Source organism: Hippopotamus amphibius, chromosome 16 (assembly GCF_030028045.1).
Source record: "Hippopotamus amphibius kiboko isolate mHipAmp2 chromosome 16, mHipAmp2.hap2, whole genome shotgun sequence".
NCBI lineage: Eukaryota > Metazoa > Chordata > Mammalia > Artiodactyla > Hippopotamidae > Hippopotamus > Hippopotamus amphibius.
Window position 1 is genome coordinate 14,493,020 of NC_080201.1, and position 19,727 is coordinate 14,512,746.

Below are 19,727 nucleotides of genomic sequence, written 5' to 3' on the forward strand. Positions count from 1 at the left end.
TTTAATGGTGACATATGTGTTAAATAAACCTGATTACGGGTATTAAAATAGGAAGACATACTATCTATTTGTTAATTTACAATGAGAAAGCAAATAACACTTTTGGAACAATGTTAGTTTAAATGCACAGTTTTCAAAGTAGGGAGTAAGAAAGCCCTGCAAATAAAGAATGTAACAATGATAGTTTGGCAAAGCTAGAAGCAAAAACTACACGTAAGTTAACTTCAGTGGTATGTCCTTTTCTCCTAATGCAAAAGCTGAAAAGTGCCCTAAGAAGCTATATCAGAATGCTGCAACCTCTCTTTGAAGATCACAACTGTATTCCTTTTCTGAGAGGAAAGCCTAAACCTTCCCAAGCTCTTTAAACCTGTTTAAAACACCATAACTTCCTAAGTATTTAATGGTTATTTCACCTTTTGAGTTGAAGATTCCTGCCTCGTAAGACAGTGTCATATTTTATTCCACAGAAACTGCAAATAAGTCTCCACCTACAGCTGGACTATGAGATAAACACTCTATAAAGATAGTTCCAAAGGTCACTCCAATGATGAGTCCAGGCAGTTTGCTTAGCCAAAGATTCTGCTCTTCTAAATAAAATCTACAGCACTTACTTTAAGGCCTTAGAGAAGAGGGTATCTGGCAGCCTGGTGAGCAAGTTATGCTGAACATCCAACACCTCGAGAGGGATGTGCTCCACCAGTGCTGGAAGGTTCTGCACGTGATTGTGTCCCACCATTAGTTTCCTAAGACTCAAGCTACTAAGGATTCTAAGGGGATAGAACACAGAGAAACAACAAAAAAGTGACTTAAATCTCTCTTCCTGCGTCTGCCCTTGGCTATTTAACTAAAGTCAGTACACAAATAGAAGCATGTTCTTCTAGACAGTGTAATCACCGCCAGGTGCCTGAGCCAAGAGAGCAGCCATGACCATATGTTTACCCACCGCCCACCAGGAAGTCATTCAGGTCCTTCCCGGGAAAGGTGAATTAATGAAAGCACACAGCCCAGAACACATCCAAACCAAAAAAGCAATATGTGTAATAAATCAATTTAGATTTTAGGTCTAGACAGCACCAAAAACTCAGTGAATTTATTAATATAACTGATTATAATAAATTAATGAAAAAATTAATTATAACAAAAACTACTACTTATTCAGCTCTTAAAATGTGCCAGGCCATTTAACTATTAGGTTCAGAGGGTTAAGTGACTTCGATGCGCCGAAGCTCTCACATCAAATGTAGTAAATGGTACAGTCAGGATTTGGATTAAGGTGTGAGTCTAAGGCTGTGTTCACATCTACTATGCTACAAAGCCTTCAGTTTACTTCCGAAGCCTCCACTAATAACCTCACATTTCACATCTTGGTACTTTTTAATATACCACCCCCCAACCCCCAATACCTTCATCTTTCCCCTCCACATACAGAAGTCCCACCATCTTATACAGGTCAATTCAAACAGGCATTCTCCACGAAGCAGTCTCTGATTATTCAAAGTTCTGAATTTCTAAAACACTTTATTTATATAGCATAGTGGCCAAGACTGAGACTTTGGAGAAAGAACGACTACATCCAAATGCCAACTCCTATCACTTCCTAGTTAAGTGCAATGTTGGACAAAAAAATAAATTTCCTAACCACTCTAAGCCTTAGTTTCCTTATTTGTAAGATGAGGGTAACAGCACCTATAAAAAAGGGTTGATACAGGATTAATCAGGTAATGAAAGTTCTTAGAACATTGCCCAGCTTATAATAAATCATCAAATGTTCTATTATCACTATCATGTCACCAACCTATGCCAGCAACTCTTGTTACGTTTTATCACAGTTATCTCTGCACAAGTCACCCCATCTGCTTACTAAACTCCTTACAGGACAAGACTGTGCCTTAGGCGTTACTGTATTCCTTACAGCACTCAGCGCTGCCGTGCACTCAGCAGATACTCAGTATCTACTGAACAAATGAATCAAACTACCCTTGAAAGGCAATCCAAATATAGGAAAATTAATTAAATACACATATAATGTATACATTAACACATGCATACCTCATAGGAACCTCTGTCAGGAGATTATAGCTCACATCTAATATTTCTATTTTCTTTGCTTCACAGGCCCAGTCAGGGACACACTCAAGCAGGTTTCTGCAGAAAATAAATAATTAAAAGGCATCATTTAAGATGAAGTGTGGAACCCATTCCATTTCACTAGTCTGTAAAGTATCCTTAACAGGCCCCTGAGCTCCCTGAGAACAGAAGCACTATCCCCAAGGCATCCCTGGTGCACTGCCTGGAATACAGTAGGTGCTCAATGAATGTTCCTGATAGAAAGGTGGAGAGAGACAAGTGCACATACATGTCTGACACTGGATCAACTGTGCTGCGGGCTCGATGAAGATACAAAGGCCTTCAGCAATAGAAAAGCACACAGGTGGTGGGATGGGATGGGGAGAGGGGGGGAGAGCCTGAAAGGAAGAAGAGGCATTTTACACAAATCTTCAAAGATGAGTAGGATTTCCTCAGGTAATGACTAGGGGAGAAGAGAAGAAAATTCTGGGAAAAATGAACCTAATGAATGAAAGTGAGGAAGTAGGGACAAAAGATAACCAGTGAGGGAAAAGTTCCAGATCATTTAGAATGTGACTTCAAATACTTAGTAGAGCATTGGGCAGATATTCAGTCACAGGACTTTAGCTTCCCCAAGCCTGAAAGAATCTGTGGATTGATGGGTCAACACGATGAGGCAGAATGAAGTGAGTGCTGTGACAGAAACGCAGACGCTGCTCTGACTGCTCAGTGAAGGGAGCACTTCAGGAAAAGCTCCCTAAGAAATCGGACATCTGGGGTAGAATCTGAAGAATGCCGTACAGTGACCTGAGGTGTGGCGGACAGTCCAAGCAAGAGGCGACAAGATGAGTGGAGCACAGAGGCAAGAAAAGAATAAGCAGTTTGGTGATGCTGGAGTTGCAAATACGGAGCAGAGATGGCAAGAAAGGAGGCTGGGAAGATCGAATCATGTCTAGGAAGTTGTGACTTTATCTTGCAGATGCAGGGAGATCACTGAAGGGTTTGTGAGCAGCAAGGAGACAATGTCAGTTCTGCACTTTAAAGGGCTCACTCTGTGAATACACGGAGGTCTGGTCGAGGTGGTTCTGTTAGTAAAAGGAAGCGCAATCAGGAAGCTGTTAGAGAATTCCAGACAGGAAATGATAAGGGCCTCAAGGAGTAGTAATACACCTGGAAGGGAGGGGTGGGGTGCTGGAAATATTTAGGAGGCAAAAATCAAAATGACCTGGAGATGGATTAGACACGTGAGTACAGCAGAGGAAAGAATCACAAGTGACATTTAGGGTTTAGCCTCGATGACCAGGGAGGAAATCCTTCCAGAGAAAGGACTCCAAATGAGGTTGGGAACTGTGAATTTCAGTGGTGTCCATCTGGATCTGACTGTCTTATGATAATGCCAAAAGCTGAAACAGAAAATGAGACAAACAAGTTAAACTGTGGGTGGAGGGGTGGGTAATGAATTTAATTCTGCACATATCTGAGGTACTTAGAGAAGTGCAGGTTAAAACATCTATTATGAAATTGGACACACAGGTCTGAGGCTAAAAGAGAGAAGTGCAGTGGGCCAAGGACAGACCCTGGGATAACTGACCTTCAAAGGGTTAGCTAGCTAAGGAAGAGGAGTACGGAGGAGGCAGAAGAAATGGTCAGTGGCATGAAAAAAATCAGTCAGCCAACGAAACAGCACATCTGAAGAAAAGAGAGCAAGATGAACAGTGTCAAAACAGAAAAGTTCCACAAGAAGAGGTCTAAAGCCACTGGTGGTGGGGTGAGCAAACAGGAACAGGAAACTGAGCCGAGAAATGCAGATAATTCTTGAGAAATTTGGACAAAAAGAGGGTGAGAGGGGTGAGGGAACAGAAAGTAGTTAGAGGGGTTGCAAGATAAAGGGAACGTTTTTTTGTTTGTTAAGACAGAGGAGGTATGTGTGTGTGGACAGCAAGAAAAATGCCGAACATGCGTGAGAGAGGAGGAGGAGGATGACTAACAGAGCAAGGTCCAGAGCCGTGGGAGTGGATGGGATCAAAGGCACAGACGGCGGGACTGGCCTTGAACAGAGGAAAGAAGCTGGGAATGGATATGAATCTACATGAAGTTAAGCAAGCGGGCAGGAAGCTGAGGAGATCACCCACGATGACCTCAATCCTCCCAGTCAAGTGGGAAGCTGAGCTCTGGAGCTGAGGAGATGAGGGGCGGTGGGATTGAGAGAAGCCCAGCAATTTGGAACAGATGCCAGGACACTGGAAGGAGCTGATGGGAGAAAAGACTCCAGATGAGGCTGGCAACTGTGAATTTAGAGTGGTGTCCATATGATTTTCTTCAGCAATGATCAAGCTCAGTGGGGAAGGTAAATCTTAGTCTTGATCCACGTTGGGGTTTTGCTGGGAAGATACGACAGAAAGAAATGGGTGGAAGGGAATCTAGAACAGCAGCTTAATAATAATGATGATAAAGTAACAACAACAGAAAGAAACCTGGCTATCACAGCTAATATTTCTTGAGAGACTATTTTATGCCAGGCACTGCTACACAGTTTGCATTTATTGTCTCATTTAATCTGTGTGACAACCCTGAGCTTCTAGCTGCTTTTCTAGCCATCTATACTCACAGCACTTATGATGCTGCCCTCTTACGCTTGCCTAATTGTCAAACTCTCCACAAGACTGTAAAACTCAGTCACTGACTCCTGTATGCCTAACATAGTGTGAAACAATGAATGAAGGAAAGAAAGCACACCTCATTTACGTTATTCTTGACCACCAACAGGAGAAATAAAATTCTGAATATAATAATATCTCTCTGAAAATCAGATCAACATGAATCACAAGCATGTCAAAAAAGTAAGAGAATAAAATTTTAAGTGACTAAAAACCAAGAATTATCTGATTCCAATTAGAAAAAGAAAATCACTGCCACAGAGGGGAAACAGGTCTTTGTTTGCAACTCATTCTAAATCCACAAACTTTAACAATGAGTAATTCAGAGGCACCTTGCTGTTTCAAGAGGACTTTTCCTTTAACTAAAGAGTATGGCCATTAAACTTACTTCTCCACTCGACCTTTGCCCTTCTCCAGGTTATCCAAATATTTCAACATATTTGGATTTCTTGTACCTCAAAACTGTCAAAGTGCCCACAGACATCTCTTAAATATTAGGAATCAAACAAGCACCACCCTCCTAAGACACACTCACCGGGAGAGCTCTAGCGAAGTGAGCAGGCTGGGTACTGGATAGACATTCACTGCTGTCAGCCCTAATCAGAAAACAGACTGGTGTTAGTGTCATTCTCCAAAGAAGAACGTAACTGAGAGTAAACAAGGGGGGGATCTGATGAAAACTGATGTCATCTACTGAGATGAACTAAGATAAAAACCAGTGGGTAACTCACATTGACTAACTTTAACTGCTTGATGCCCATCTGAAAACCAAATACAACAACTAATTGAAGGATCTTGGATACTGCACTGGAGCCACACTGCATCAGGCAGCTGTTAAATGTTAACAGCTTATTGACCTTAAAAATTAATAGCTGAATTTTCACTGGCAACATTTTAATTTTTAATTAAAGTAAAACAAATATGGAAAAGTGCAACAATCTTAAATGTATAGATCAATGAATTTTTACAAAAAGAAAATAGTGGTATAGCCAGTAGCCAGATCAAGAAAGAGCAGAACCAGATGCCCAGAAACTGCCCCTCATCCCCCCGCCCTCTAGTCACTACCCCACATGCAGATTACTTTTACCTATTTATATAAATATACACATTCATTATATATAATTTTTTTGTCTGGCTTCATCACTGAACATTATTGCTTGTGAGATATCTGTTCATAATACTGAATATGGCTGTAGTTCATCCATTCTCACGGCTGTATAAAATTTTTCCTGTGAATATACCTCAGTTTATTTACCCATTGTAGAGTGGATGGGCATTTTAAGTCTTGTCTAGTTGGGGGTTACTATGAATAGTGCCTCTGTGAACATTCTGTCTATGTCTTTTGTGGACTAACATAAGCATCTATGCTGGATACAAGTCTAGGTAAGGAACTGCCGAGTGCAGGGTGTGCATATGTGTGACTTCAGGAGACACTACCATGCAGTTTTCCAAAGAGGCTGCAACAATTTACACATCCAACAGCTGACACTGGCATTTTCAGCCTTTTTCATTCTAGTCACTCTGGTAGGTGTGCAGTGGTGTCACACGGGGGTTTCAATTTGCATATCCCTGATGACCAGTGAGGGCCTTTCCCTATGTTAATTGGCCATTTGGATAAATCCTTCTGCGAAGCTGAAAGCTGAGTTCTTTACTTTTGAGGTGTCAAAACTTCAGGTTGTAGAATTTAAAGATTCTGTGACCAGAACAAGCCCCGTTTACAGTAATGCGACAGAATCTACTAAGAAGGCCTGAATGTATGTCAACAGGTCTTTTCCCAGATGGCCAGTCATTCAGATTCTCTAGATACTTTAAGAATACAGATTAGGCCTGAGAATACAGATTAGGCCTGAGAGTGAGTATTTCCAGGACAAGAGAACTACTATCATCTCATAACACGTATAAACAGCATGACTCAAAAAACAGCCCTAAGCAATTAATCTAAGCTACAATTTGAAGCTTCTATAACATGATAAAAGGCAATGAAAAGAGAAGTCTTTATCTTTTATCTTAGTAATATATTTCAGTGATACTGAAAAGGGAATAAAATCATGAACATTCTTACACCCATCATCTAGCTTCTAACAAATCATCACATTCTGCCTTATATGCTTCAGCCTTTTTAAGAATTAAAACACTGCACATAAGCAAAGACAGACACCATTTGGAATATGATTTTTATCATTCCCATGGATTCTTTCATACTGTCATGGCATACTTAGAGCTAAGCAAACGACATTTTTATGTGTTTTAAAATTTGATATAACTATCATCATGTACTCAACCACTGAATCCTAAATGCCTAACGTAGTGTTAAAAATAAGAAAGCAAACCTGTTTATTCTTGGCCACCAATCGAAGTAATAAAATCCTGAATATAATTAATCTCTCCAAAAATCAGACCCATATGGGTTACAGAAGTATCAAAAAAGAGCAAAATTTTTAAAAATAAGTCATAAAAACCAAGAATTATCTGATTCCAATTGGCAAAAAGGAAATCATGCCAAGAAGGGGTAATAGGTCTTGGTATCTCATTCTAAATCCATAGGTTTTTAGAATGAGTAATTCATAGGTACCTTTCTGTTTCAAGAGGACCGTTCCTTTAACCTCAGGATATTAAAACATGCACTTTCTTTTTTTGCTCAAAAAATTTCTGAGATTTATCCATATTAATATGTAAAGCTCTAGTACATTCATTTCTATTGCTCTGCAATATTTATTATAAAAATTTATCACTGTTTTGTTTACCCATTTTCCTATTTATAGTCATGTATTTTATTTTTTTCACTATAACATACAATGCTGTGATAAACATTCTAGGATACATCTCCTGTGCACATGTGAGCATCTGGGAGATACTCCAAGCAGGGGAGCTGCCAGAACACAGGCTCTGTGTATCTCTGTCTTCTCTGACACCATCATGCTGCTCTCTGTGGTGGTTTTACCAACTCCCCCTGGCAGCGTTTGAGAGATGCTGCTTCTCCACATCTTCCATAAGCACTTGGTGTTATTATTTTTATTTGATGAATATAAAACGGTATTATTTAAATTTGCATTTCTTTGATACTTAGTGAAATTAAACATCTTTTCCTTTCCTTCTTTAAACACAGAAAAAGTAGTTATAGTTGAGCCCTGAACAATGTGGGGGTTATGGGCACTGACCCTCTGCACAGTTGAAAATCTGTACATAACTATATATATATATATATATACATATAAATACCACAATACTACACAATCTGCAGTTGGTTGAATCTACAGATACGGCATCATGGATACAGAGGGCTGACTGTAAAGTTATACTCAGATTTTTGACTGTCTAGAGGACTGGTGCCCCTAAACCCTGCATTATTCAAGGGTCAATTGTATTTACTATTGAAAAAAATCCTTGTTTAAGTGGACCTGTGCCTTGCTGACTATAGTATCCCCATCATACTGAATTTAAAGGGCAATGAGGGGGAATTCCCTGGTGGTACAGTGGTTAAGACTCAGTGCTTTCACTGCCGTGGCCCGGGTTCAATCCCTGGACAAGGAGCTAAGATCCCGCAAGCCCATGGCGTGGCCAAAACAAAACAAAACAAACAAACGAAAAAAGGGGACCTGTGCAATTCAAACCCATGTTGTTCAAGGGTCAACTGTATAACTTCTTTGGAAAAGAACTCTCTATGAACAGAATGGCCTCAACAAATATGAGGCCTTTTACATTGCAAGATATTCCAAATAAATTACTATTGAAACGAAGGGCTTCTCATTCTGGAACTGAGGCAGCCCAAGGTTTTAGACTAGAGATTGGCAAACTTTCTCTGTAAGGGGCTAAATATTTAGTAATATTTTCGCCTTTGCGGGCCAGGCGGTCTCTCAAAGCTACTCAATTCTGCCACTGTAGCATGAGAGCAGTTAATATGTAAACAAATGAATGTGGGTGTGTTCACATCAAACTTTATTCATTTAAATTTGAATTTCATATAACTTTCACATGTCAAAATTACTCTTCCTTTGATTTTTTAAAAACCTAACCATTAAAAAATGTAAAAACCCATTCCTCGTGGGCCATACACAAAAAGATGGTAGGCCAGATTTAGCCCCTGGGCTGTAGCCGGTCAACTCTTGCTTAAGACCATCTCTTAAGATATTCTCTTCTCAACATGCTTGCCCACCCTCTGAACCTCCCGTCATTCTACAGAATGCCTCTTATTATTACGTTCCCTTAGTGAATCTCGAATTATCCTGCAATGTCTTTTTATGCATATTTCAACCACTAAAGTGTTGACAGCAAACTTAAAGCTAGGTCTCAATGAACCTCAAACTCCACTTCGCAGGGTGGCTGAGGAACACCCCAGATACCACTGTTCTTGGAAAGCTCGGACAAGAGCTACAAGAGGAAATACAGGAGGCTGGGTAAAGAACTCACTGTTCGAATTAGCGTAGAGAGTTCGAAGGGAGAAGCCACTGAGCGTCAGCTCCCTCAGCTGGTTCCGCTCACAATGCAGCTGCTCCAAGTTGCACAAGGAGCTAAGATCTAAGTCCGTCAGCTGATTGTCCCGCAGATCTATGTGGGTGATGTACTTATTTCCCTCCAGATTCTCAATAACCATGGTTTTCAGGTGGTTCATCCTTAATATTCAGAAATATGAAAATCATTAGAAATAAATTCTACTAAATGTGCTGACCAAAAGAAAAACAGAAGTATGATCCTTTTTTCTCTTTCCTAAACAACTTAAGAATTTCACTACTTGACTCATTTTGCAAGGTACTAAGGGAATAACCACAGATAGCTATACCTTGAATTCTTCATTTATAAACTAAGTTAGAGACAGTCCAGACTGGCAAATACATGTACAAATAAAGAGAAAGGAAAGGGGACCATGTCCACAAACAGTTAGTTTAAGACTTGTACCCAAATACCTAGTAAGTTTAGGTAGGGATGAAGGAGTAGGACAGAGGAGTAAGATGGGCATAATCTTTTGGGTTGGGAGTAGCAAGGCCATCATGGAGTAAGCACCACGTGAGAGCAAGAGGAAGCAGCCATACTTCCTCTCGCTGCTCTGTCTACTCTTTCTAGTGCTAAGATCCCCATTACATTAATTAATGGAGAGGAGAATAGTCTGTATCTGGAATAGTTCAAGGGCAAATTACAGAAAATGATGACTTCTTTGTTCTCTTCTATACAAGTATCTGATTTAATGCATGCAGGCCTGTTCTCATTTTCCTGTATTTCAATAAATTTTTCTGTTACTATGTCTTTATGAGGGACATCGATGGCTTAGTGTATATGACAAAACATCCACTATGTGTGTTTTACTAGCTTCCTTAAGGAAAAGATTATAAATAAATAAATAATTTTAAAAGGGAATAAAACATTAAAAATTATCAGTAGTAAAACTGTTAACATTTTAATTATAATACAATAGATATCAAGAAGAAACCCAAGGATTCAACAGAAAAATGGTCAAGTTTATGGAAAAATACAAACTACCAATAAGCATACAAAAAGATACTCAACCTCACTCATAATAAAAGCTGATTAGGGGCTTCCCTGGTGGCTCAGTGATTGAGAATCCACCTGCCAATGCAGGGGACACGGGTTCCATCCCTGGTCCGAGAAGATCCTACATGCTGAGGAGCAACTAAGCCCGTGCACCACAACTACTGAGCCTGCGCTCTAGAGTCTTCGAGTCACAACTATTGAGGCCACGTGCCACAACTACTGAAGCCTGCACACCTAGAGCCCGTGCTCCACAACAAGGGAAGCCACTGCAATGAGAAGCCCGTGCGCCATAATGAAGAGTGGCCCCCACTCGCCACAACTAGAGAAAGCCTGCACACAGCAACGAAGATCCAACACAGCCAAAGTAAAAAAGCTGATTAAAACAATGAAATACTACTTTCTACCTACTACAATACATTGACAAAAAGGAAAAAGACTGCTAAAATCCAACACTGATAAGGATATGAGGAAATGGGAATTCTCATAAAACGCTGCTGGGAGGGTAAGTCAGAACAACCTTTTTGTCTACCACGTGGTACACCTACCTCATACATAATCTCTCTGCCATCGACTGAAAATGAAGCTTTACTACAGCTTTGAAAATACACAGCGTTCTAAAATCTTGATGTTTTAAAGAGTCTTTATTTTTAAAAAGAAAACATAAAGGTCCATCAGCAGTCAGGTGAAAGGAAGGCACAGTGAAGGATGACCTCACCTCAAGTCCACGTGTTTGACATGGCTCATCCGGTTCAGCACCCCCAGGGTTAGCACTTCCAGTCGGTTTCCTGCCATAACCACTTTATCTAACATAGTGAGTTTCTCATAAACCTCGGGAATTTGACTAAAGTTGTTGAAGGAAATTCCCAGGGAGGAAAGCTGTTGCAGATTTCCCAGTTCTTCAGGTAGAGTAGTCAGAAAGTTGCCATCAAGACAGAGGGTTTGAAGACTGCAGGAAGAAAACAAAACTACTTAATGAAAGGTTTTCATTGGAACTGACAGAACTAGAATTATGGATTTTGACTTGTCACTAATTTATTATGAGTCTGATAATGATAAAATGCCCTAAGTCTAGCTATAGAGAGTTACTAAGATGGCTTAAACACAGATGGTCCCTCTAACATCAAGGGGAGTCAGAGCCTCTGCTGTTGAAACTGAGGGACTAGTCATTTCTGTAGGCAAGTAACTGCTGCTGACTGGAATCCTCATAATTATATGATTTATTTCACTGCAAGAGCTCATGAAACTACTTTCATTCCAAATGCCAGACAAGTTCCTTACACTGCAAACAAAGGAAAAGACAAATCTAGGAAAAGTCAGATACTTACTTCTGCAGATTGCCAATCTGACTCGGCAGGTCATGGAATCCATTACAGGAAAGATTGAGCTCAGTCAGGGTAGAAATTTCACATAACAATACAGGAAATGACCCAAGCTTATTATGGGATAAGTTCAGGCCCTTCAGCTGAGAAAATCTAAAAAGCAAAGGCACGTTATACTACTGAATGAAAAAGTGATCTCTTTTAAATGTCCATCAAAGAATTTGTTCTGCAGATATTTACTGAGCACTCAGTATCTGCCAAACATTAGGTGTGGCATAGACACCAAGATAACTAATGCCCAGTCCAAGCTATCAAGGAAACCAGGTCTGGTGTGACAGGAGTTGTTACCCCTTCTCCTTAAAAAGGCAGAAAATGTTGAAAAGCTCACGTTGGTACAATTATTTTCTATCAGGTTGAACCAACATCATTATTGATATACTTCAAATCTTTTCCTTTCTTAAATTTCTACATGCAATATACAAAAGCCTTACAATAATCAACCCACTCATGGAGGAGACTAGCTAACAAACCTGCAGATCAAATCCCATTATAAGCATCTTTTTTTGTACTGAAATTACGTTGGCTCAAAAGTCACTTGAAATGAATGGGCCAGCTGGAGCTTAAAAATATGTAGGTGATATGGAGTTTTACTGTAATGTGATGATATACAACATGAAATAGTAATTTTTAACGCTTCAATTTTTTTGTAGAAGTAAAAATATCTATATAATGTCTCACTGAAGATAGCACCACCATAAATTGGATCCACAGGAGTCACTCCTGTAATTCTACTTAGAGTATTATACTTCATTATCACACTGGTGCAAGACGGTAAGGCTGAGGTGGTCCCACAATGATGAACTGTATCATGTGCCTCTAGATTTGAATCCTTGGTACCTCTCTCTAATGCTCCTCTTCCAAAATGTCAACTTTTGACATCCAAATATCCTGACCCTAAGTACTGATTGTTCCCTTGGCTGGGCACCTTGACTTTTAATTGCTAATCCAGTCCTCAAACTAGATTAACCCTACTTTTACAGAAACAGAAGGAAATATGAGAAACCCACTTCCTTAAAATTACAGCCTGTTTTTATTTTTAAATATCAAAATTATTAAAATAATCTCGTTACTAAATATAGGCTTATATTTGAAAACCTTTGCAAAACATTTCAGATGAGGTAAAAATCATATGCTTTCTGAAAATTATTCTAGATATATTAGTTACTAAGTATGTAAAGTATGTCATTTCAATGTATGAGTATATTTATCTTTTTAATCACCATGTAATTTGAATGCTTTAATTTCCAATTTCTCCCCTCCCCACAAGAAGTCCAGACAATTACTTACACTATACATTTATTCACTTCCACCCATTTTTTAAAGGGAGGAAGGAGGTGAAATGGGTGGAGGGTGGGGAGGGGGAATATATTCTAATAAAGGAGATAGAAAAATATATGGGTCATTGTCCCTTAGGACTGAAATGGTTCCTTATTAGAAGAGAAAGGTTTCACAGCTGATAAAAGACTTGAGAGTTAGCAGCAGCAGGTGCAAAGGAAAGATAAAAGCCCTAACTTAGGAGTGGAATTCTTGAAACTTGGCCTATTTCCTTTAAGTTATTTAAGTTTGAAACTTTTGATTCAAAAACTTCCCCTACACAGAATCTCTTGATTTACCCTGGCTGCAGGGCATGCATTGCGGTCAATGACTTACAGAAAAAGATTATCCAGATCAAGGGCAGCTCAATGTTGCCCCCATGACAGAAACTTTGCATTTATCTTCTCTTGTATAGAGGGGAGAAGGAGAGTGGGAAAACTGTGTGAATATAAATTCTTACTTCCTCTTCAAAGTGGAGGGGAAATTTTCAAATATACATTTGATGGTAAACATGCTCGCTTATAGGTATTGTTTACGATTCGGTTTTAGTAAGCTAGTCTGGAAAACCTACACCCCACATACTTGTAGAAAGTGTCAAGGCCCCCTGGTCTTTCCAATTGCATGAAGTTGTGTCGCAAGTTGAGGTAGGTGATATCTTGACTGTAGAAGAGATGCTCAGGAACCTCCTCAAGGCTGTGACACGAGAGGTCAACAGTACTGATGCGCTGGGACACCACCTGGACAAGGTCAAAGAGAACAGCCATTTGAGCCAGCCCTGAATGTCTCCCATCCAGCGGAGGAACTGCACTGACACGAAAAGGCACTGATTTTAAAAAGATGGGAAAGAAAAGAAAGCTCATGCGATCCGATTACTCTATAAGAAACAGCTTTTACTTGTTCCTAAAACTGTAAGATGCTTGAAAAACAGAAGGCTATAAGCCGTAAAGTGTCTACAAGTAAAAGGTAAAAAAAATATATAAATTATAAAGATGGAAAGTTAACAGTTCATGCAGGAAGTAAAGTTAAGATGATTCAAAATAACTGTACAAAACTTTAGAAGGGAGTGTAACATTGAAAGACACGTCTTTTGCAGCCACACAAGCTCTGCTCCTTACTTATGCAGTTTCTTCATCTGTCATGAGGAAAATTAAATAACCAAGCATAAAGTACCACTGCTTGGCATGCAAAAGGTGCTCAAAAAAATATTAATTTATCTTTACAAGGGCAGAAGAATGGACTAACTACTTAAAACTGAAACTAGTTTTATTCAGAGCACATTTTATTACCACCACAAGTACAGAAAATCCAATAAAGCCAAAACAAGGTTTATATTGCCATAATAGTATGCTAATAAAACATGGGCTGTGAAAATGGGTTTAAAACAAACAAAATATCACTGCAAAAATCACTCATGTTTTGATGGCATGTTGTTACACTGAAACAATCCTTCATGTGGCTATTAAGCTCCATAAAGAAAAAAAATGTGTTTAAATTCTGAAAAGATGGCTAGGAGAATAAGAGAATTTGGAAAATTAAATACAGTTTTAGAGCACTACATCTTTAAAGGCTAAGAAAGCAGAAATTATGCTAAAATGCCAATTATTCTCAGCATATAGGAATAATGGTTTGTGACACAGGATCACAGTTCATGTTCCATCAATAATTTCACATCTAAAGTGGTTCATCAAAGCTGTGCTAAATACATACAGAAGCACCAGGCTATGAGTCGGGGAACAGTTCCATCTATCACTGACCACTATGGTCAAGGGAGAGTCATTTGACTCTCACTGTGTCTCAAATCTTTCAAGGCCCTACCTTCCTCACAGAGATGGTAGAAAGGAAACGCACCTGAAAACACTTTTGTAAGCATTTTGTACTATGCGAATACAAGTAATAAGTTAAGGACCTGGGAGAATTCCATTTCATTCACTCCGTACTCAGAAAGGCCTAGAGTGATGTGCCTAAGAATTATAATTCAATCTCCTGGGAGTAAGTTCAGTTTCAAAATGAATCTTTGTTGGGTTTCTCTGCTGTTATCTCCACATCAGGATGTTTAACAGCTTCTCACCTTGGATGCTTGCCGTTGCCATCTCTGGTACTCAGCCAAAGTCTCAAAGCTGACATGATAGGTTTGAGCTTGGGCTCCGGCTGAGCTGAACACAAGGGAGTACTGACGTCGCTTCACTTCTTCTACCTGAAAAAGAGGAGAGCAGAAAACCAGAGCCAATTAAAGTAAACAATCCCAATCAAAAATTAAAGGACAATAACAAGACAAACAAGTCAATTTTTTAAAACAGGCAAAAGATCTGAATAGATATTTCTCCAAAGAAGACAGAAGAATGCCCAATAAGTACATGATATGATGTTCTACGTCATTAGTTATTAGATAAATGCAAGTCAAAACCACAAGGTACCATGTCATAATTCACCAGGACGGCTGAAATCAAAACCACAGATAAGAACAAGTGTTGGATAACAAGCATTAGCAAGCATGCAGAGAAACTGGAACCCTCATGCATTGCTGGTGGGAATGTAACATGGCACAGCCACTGTGGAAAAACAGTCTGGCAGTTCCTCAAAAGGTTAAACATACAGTAACCATGTGACTCAGCAATTCCATTCCTAGGCATATACCCAAGAAAAGAAGCATCCACACAAAAATCTGTATGTGAATTATAGCAGCATTATTCATAGTAGCCAAAAAGTGGAAACAACCTCAATGTTCATCAACAGGTAAATGTATAAACAAAATGTAGTAGATCCATACAATGGAATCCTAGTCAGCCATAAATGAGAATAAAATATTGATACACACTACAAAACGCGTGAGCCTTGAAAACATTATACTAAGGGAAAGTAGTTAGTCACAGAGAACCATATGTTGTATGATTCCATTTATATGAAACGTCCAGAATCAGCAAATCTATAGAGATAGAAAGTAGATTAACGGGTGCCTGGGGCTGGAGAAGGAATGGGGAGATGATGGCTAAGTAGTGCAGGGTTTCTTTTCAAAGGGTCGTGAAAGTATTCTAAAATCGATTATGGTGATGGTTGCACAATTCTGTGAATATATTAAAAGCCACTGAACTGTACATTTTATTTATTTTTTCTTTTTTAGAGACGGGGTCTCGCTATGTTGCCCAGGCTGGAGTGCAGTGGCTATTCACAGGCGCGATCCCACTACTGATCAGCACGGGAGTTTTGACCTGCTCCGTCTCCGACCTGGGCCGGTTCACCCCTCCTTAGGCAACCTGGTGGTCCCCCGCTCCCGGGGGGGTCACCATATTGATGCCGAACTTAGTGCGGACACCCGATCGGCATAGCGCACTGCAACCCAGAACTCCTGGGCTCAAGCGATCCTCCTGCCTCAGCCTCCCGAGTAGCTGGGACTACAGGCGCGCGCCACCGCGCCCGGCTGAACTGTACATTTTAAATGGGTTAATTGTATAACATATGAACTGTATCTCATAAAGCTGTTTAGAAAAAACCAAAGGGGGAATTCCCTGGCAGTCCAGTGGTTAGGACTCTGAGCTTCCACTGCAGGGGCTTAGGTTTGATCCCTAGTAAGGGAATGAAATTCCCGCATGCCGCACAGCACGGCCAAAAAAGAAAAAAACCAAAGGAATACATATTTAACAGGTATGTTGAAGGAGTACGACTCATAGGGCATAGCCATAAGTAAATTTATTTATTACTCTTTAAGTCACAAAACATCTCAGTTTGATAATTATCTGTTGAATGAATACATTTAAATGTTGTGGGTGCTGGGGACATAATGGGAAAAAGCAACAAACCCTCTGCTCTCAATGGAGTTTATATATCAAAACGGTGACATGGTATAGCATAACATGATAAAATACAGAATGAGTAATATGAAGGAAAAAAAGCAGGGCACAGGCTTGGAGGGGCACAGAGTAGGTGATGTGAGTTATGAATAGGGCAGCCAAAGAAGGACTCACTGAGGAGGCAACATGTGAGCAAAGACCCCACAGGAGTTCGGAAGTAAGGTGTGGAAACCTCCTGGGGAAGGAGCATTCCCAGCTTAGCAACAGCCAGTACAAGTCACTGTAATGCATGTCTGTTTCAGAACAGGAGAGTCTGCAGGCCCACATAAGAACCAAAGTTTCCACTTCAAAGGTAAGATTGCTCTAACCCTTTCCCCCACCACTGGGACACACTGGAGGTAGCTGCCTGCCTGCAAGGGGTACCTTGTCCTGTTTTTTGGACTCACGTCCTCCCTGACTTACAGGTGCTGGGCTAGAAACCATTTCTGACTCCCTCCAGGGTTGAAGTGGGACAGGAGGAAGGACAGGGAAGATGCAAGCCCAAAGGTTCTTACTAGACTAGTAGAGTCATAACCTGATTTCACAGTCTCTGGGCCTACCAGATTTTCAAGGGGATGATCTTCCTCAACAGACCCTTTTGAGGGTTCTTTGGATACCTATCCCCCTAGTTCAACCAATGATGGCTTCTCACGTGCAGATCCTTTGACCAGGCTAATGTGTGTGCTTCCAGCAGGTGACCACTCCCTCCTCAAACCTGAAGGAATCTGGTCTTCACTGATAGCCCATCCTTTAGTGTTTGCCCCTCCAGGTGGCCCCACCGACATGTTCTAAGAGAATCCACCCAAGTACCCAACAGGTCCTGCTCTCTCTCAACCCATCTGGGTTACATACTAACAAACCCAAGGAGTACAGGATGATCCCAACACATGAGTTAGGTGCTTTGCTCTATCACCACAGCAGCCAGCCCCCTATCTTTCGACCTCAAGACTTCCTGATTAGAAGGCAGGACACCAGTGCACTATGTCCCCCTTACTGTAGGGGACCCGTATCAGGCTCTCTTGGGTCCATCTGAAGCCTCTTTCACTAGGCTTGAGGAAAGAGGCAGAAACGTCCCCCAGTCCCACTTGGGGTGGTGGTAGGGATTCACAGCACAGCAACAGCTCTCTTCAACAACCCAACCTATAGAGCTTTGATGAGGATGCAGTCTTTTTATAGTCATGGAACCACTTAACATCCTTGTCTGACATCTCACTTTGGTATGTCATAGCTACCGAATCTTCGTGAGTCAGCTGGAAACTTCCGAGTTATACTCATAAATCACTAGACTTCTGGTGCCAAGTAAAGACTGAACCAAATGGCAGAAACACAAAATACTTTTAAGCAAAGAAAGAATCATATTAAGATCCAATAAAATTAAATAATATTCATAACATTTGATTGTGCTGCTTACAACATGATCACTCTTTTTTTTTTAAACTCTTTATTGGAATATATTTGCTTTACACTCTTGTACCCGTCTTTGAGGTACACCAAAGTGAATCAGCTGCATCTACACATATATCCCCATATCCCCTCCCTCCCGCGACTCCCCCCCACCCTCCCTGTTCTGGCCCTCCAAGGCATCTCCCATGAAGTTGACATGATCACTTTTTATTAGTAATATATCATTGCAATTCAATGAGTCTGTGTCAAAATAAAGGATCTTTTTGAAATGAAGAATAGATATTAGTGATTGCTTTAGAGTAATCTTTTCTTTTAAATATTTTATTATGGGATGTTTGACACAGAAAAAGTCATATAACGTCAAATACTGAGAAAGTCTTGAAAATCTCCCATTAGAAGTTACTCTGTCAACTTCTAGTAATTCTGTTAAGTTTTGCATTATGTATGTTGAGACTACATTGTAATATACGTACAACTTCAGAATTATTTAATATTCACGGTGAAATGTTCCTCTCAGCATTCTGTGGTGAGTCTCATTATCCCTATTAATGTTTTTACATATTAAAGGCTTTTTTGGAAGGCAAGTTCTATTGAGGTATAATTTACATAAAATTTGTAAATTTTCTTTTTAATTCAAAAATTCTAAGTGAACGATTTGATGAGTTTTAATGAATACAACTGTATAACCCCATCTCCCCCAAAACCTCCCTTACGCCCTTTTGCAGTCAATCCCCTTCTTCCATATCCTGGCACAGCCACTGGTCTCTTTTCTATGACTAGTTTTTTTGTCTTTTTTTTTTCCACATAAATGGAATCATACAATAAATAGACTTTTATACCTGGCTTCTTACACTTAAAATAATGTTTTGAGACTCACCCTTATCCCTGTGTGTATCATCAGTTCATGTCTTTTCACTGCTTGGTAGCATTCCACTGTATGGATACAGCACATCTGTTTATCAATTCACCACTCAGTGAACATTTGGGTTGCTTCCAGTTTGGGGCAAATTATACACGAAATGGCTATGAACATTCACTTAAACTTTTTATAAAAATTTGTATTCATTTCTCAATATCTAGCAGAATTGCTGGGTCACCTGATAAGCACACGTTTAACTTTATAAGAAACAAAAAACCCGTTTTCCAAAGTGACTGCATTCCCACCACTGATGTATGAGCTCCCCACCTTTGCAAAACTTGGTATTCACCAGTCTCTTGACAGGTTATTTGTCTATCACCAAGATGTAGATGTTCTTTATATATTCTGGATACAAGTCCTACGTTGCATACAAACTCTCATATGTTTTGTATGATGTTAATATAACCACACCAATTTTCTTTTGCTTGCTATTTGAATATTGTGATTTTTTTTTTTTAGCATTTCACATTCAACCTTCTAAGTTTTAGGTGTGTCTCCTATAAACATTAAGTAGTAGGATTTTAAATATCAATGTGACAAATCACAATTATCCTGATTACTGACACACGTGGATTTATTTCTATCACTATAACCTGTGATAACTTACCATACTAATTATCTTGCTCCTTTTTATTAACCCTTTTCTTGCCTTCTTTTAGCATCACAGAATTTTTTGTAT

At 39.8% G+C, this 19,727-nt stretch overlaps 1 protein-coding gene across 4 annotated transcripts in view; it reads right to left on the reverse strand.

The window, feature by feature from the left end:
- The window catches only part of PHLPP2 (PH domain and leucine rich repeat protein phosphatase 2), a 68,489-nt gene that overhangs the window by 15,986 nt on the left and 32,776 nt on the right, over positions 1–19,727 (reverse strand). For 3 of the 4 annotated variants that reach the window (XM_057711447.1, XM_057711446.1, XM_057711449.1), the window contains 8 exons: positions 14,970–15,095; positions 13,484–13,638; positions 11,534–11,680; positions 10,924–11,154; positions 9,132–9,334; positions 5,260–5,320; positions 2,050–2,145; positions 612–767 (listed from right to left, as the gene is read on the reverse strand). In XM_057711447.1, the coding sequence (XP_057567430.1) occupies positions 612–767; positions 2,050–2,145; positions 5,260–5,320; positions 9,132–9,334; positions 10,924–11,154; positions 11,534–11,680; positions 13,484–13,638; positions 14,970–15,095 (1,175 nt within the window). The remainder of the gene's footprint in view (positions 1–611; positions 768–2,049; positions 2,146–5,259; positions 5,321–9,131; positions 9,335–10,923; positions 11,155–11,533; positions 11,681–13,483; positions 13,639–14,969; positions 15,096–19,727) is intronic. The other variant, XM_057711448.1, reaches the window with a different exon arrangement.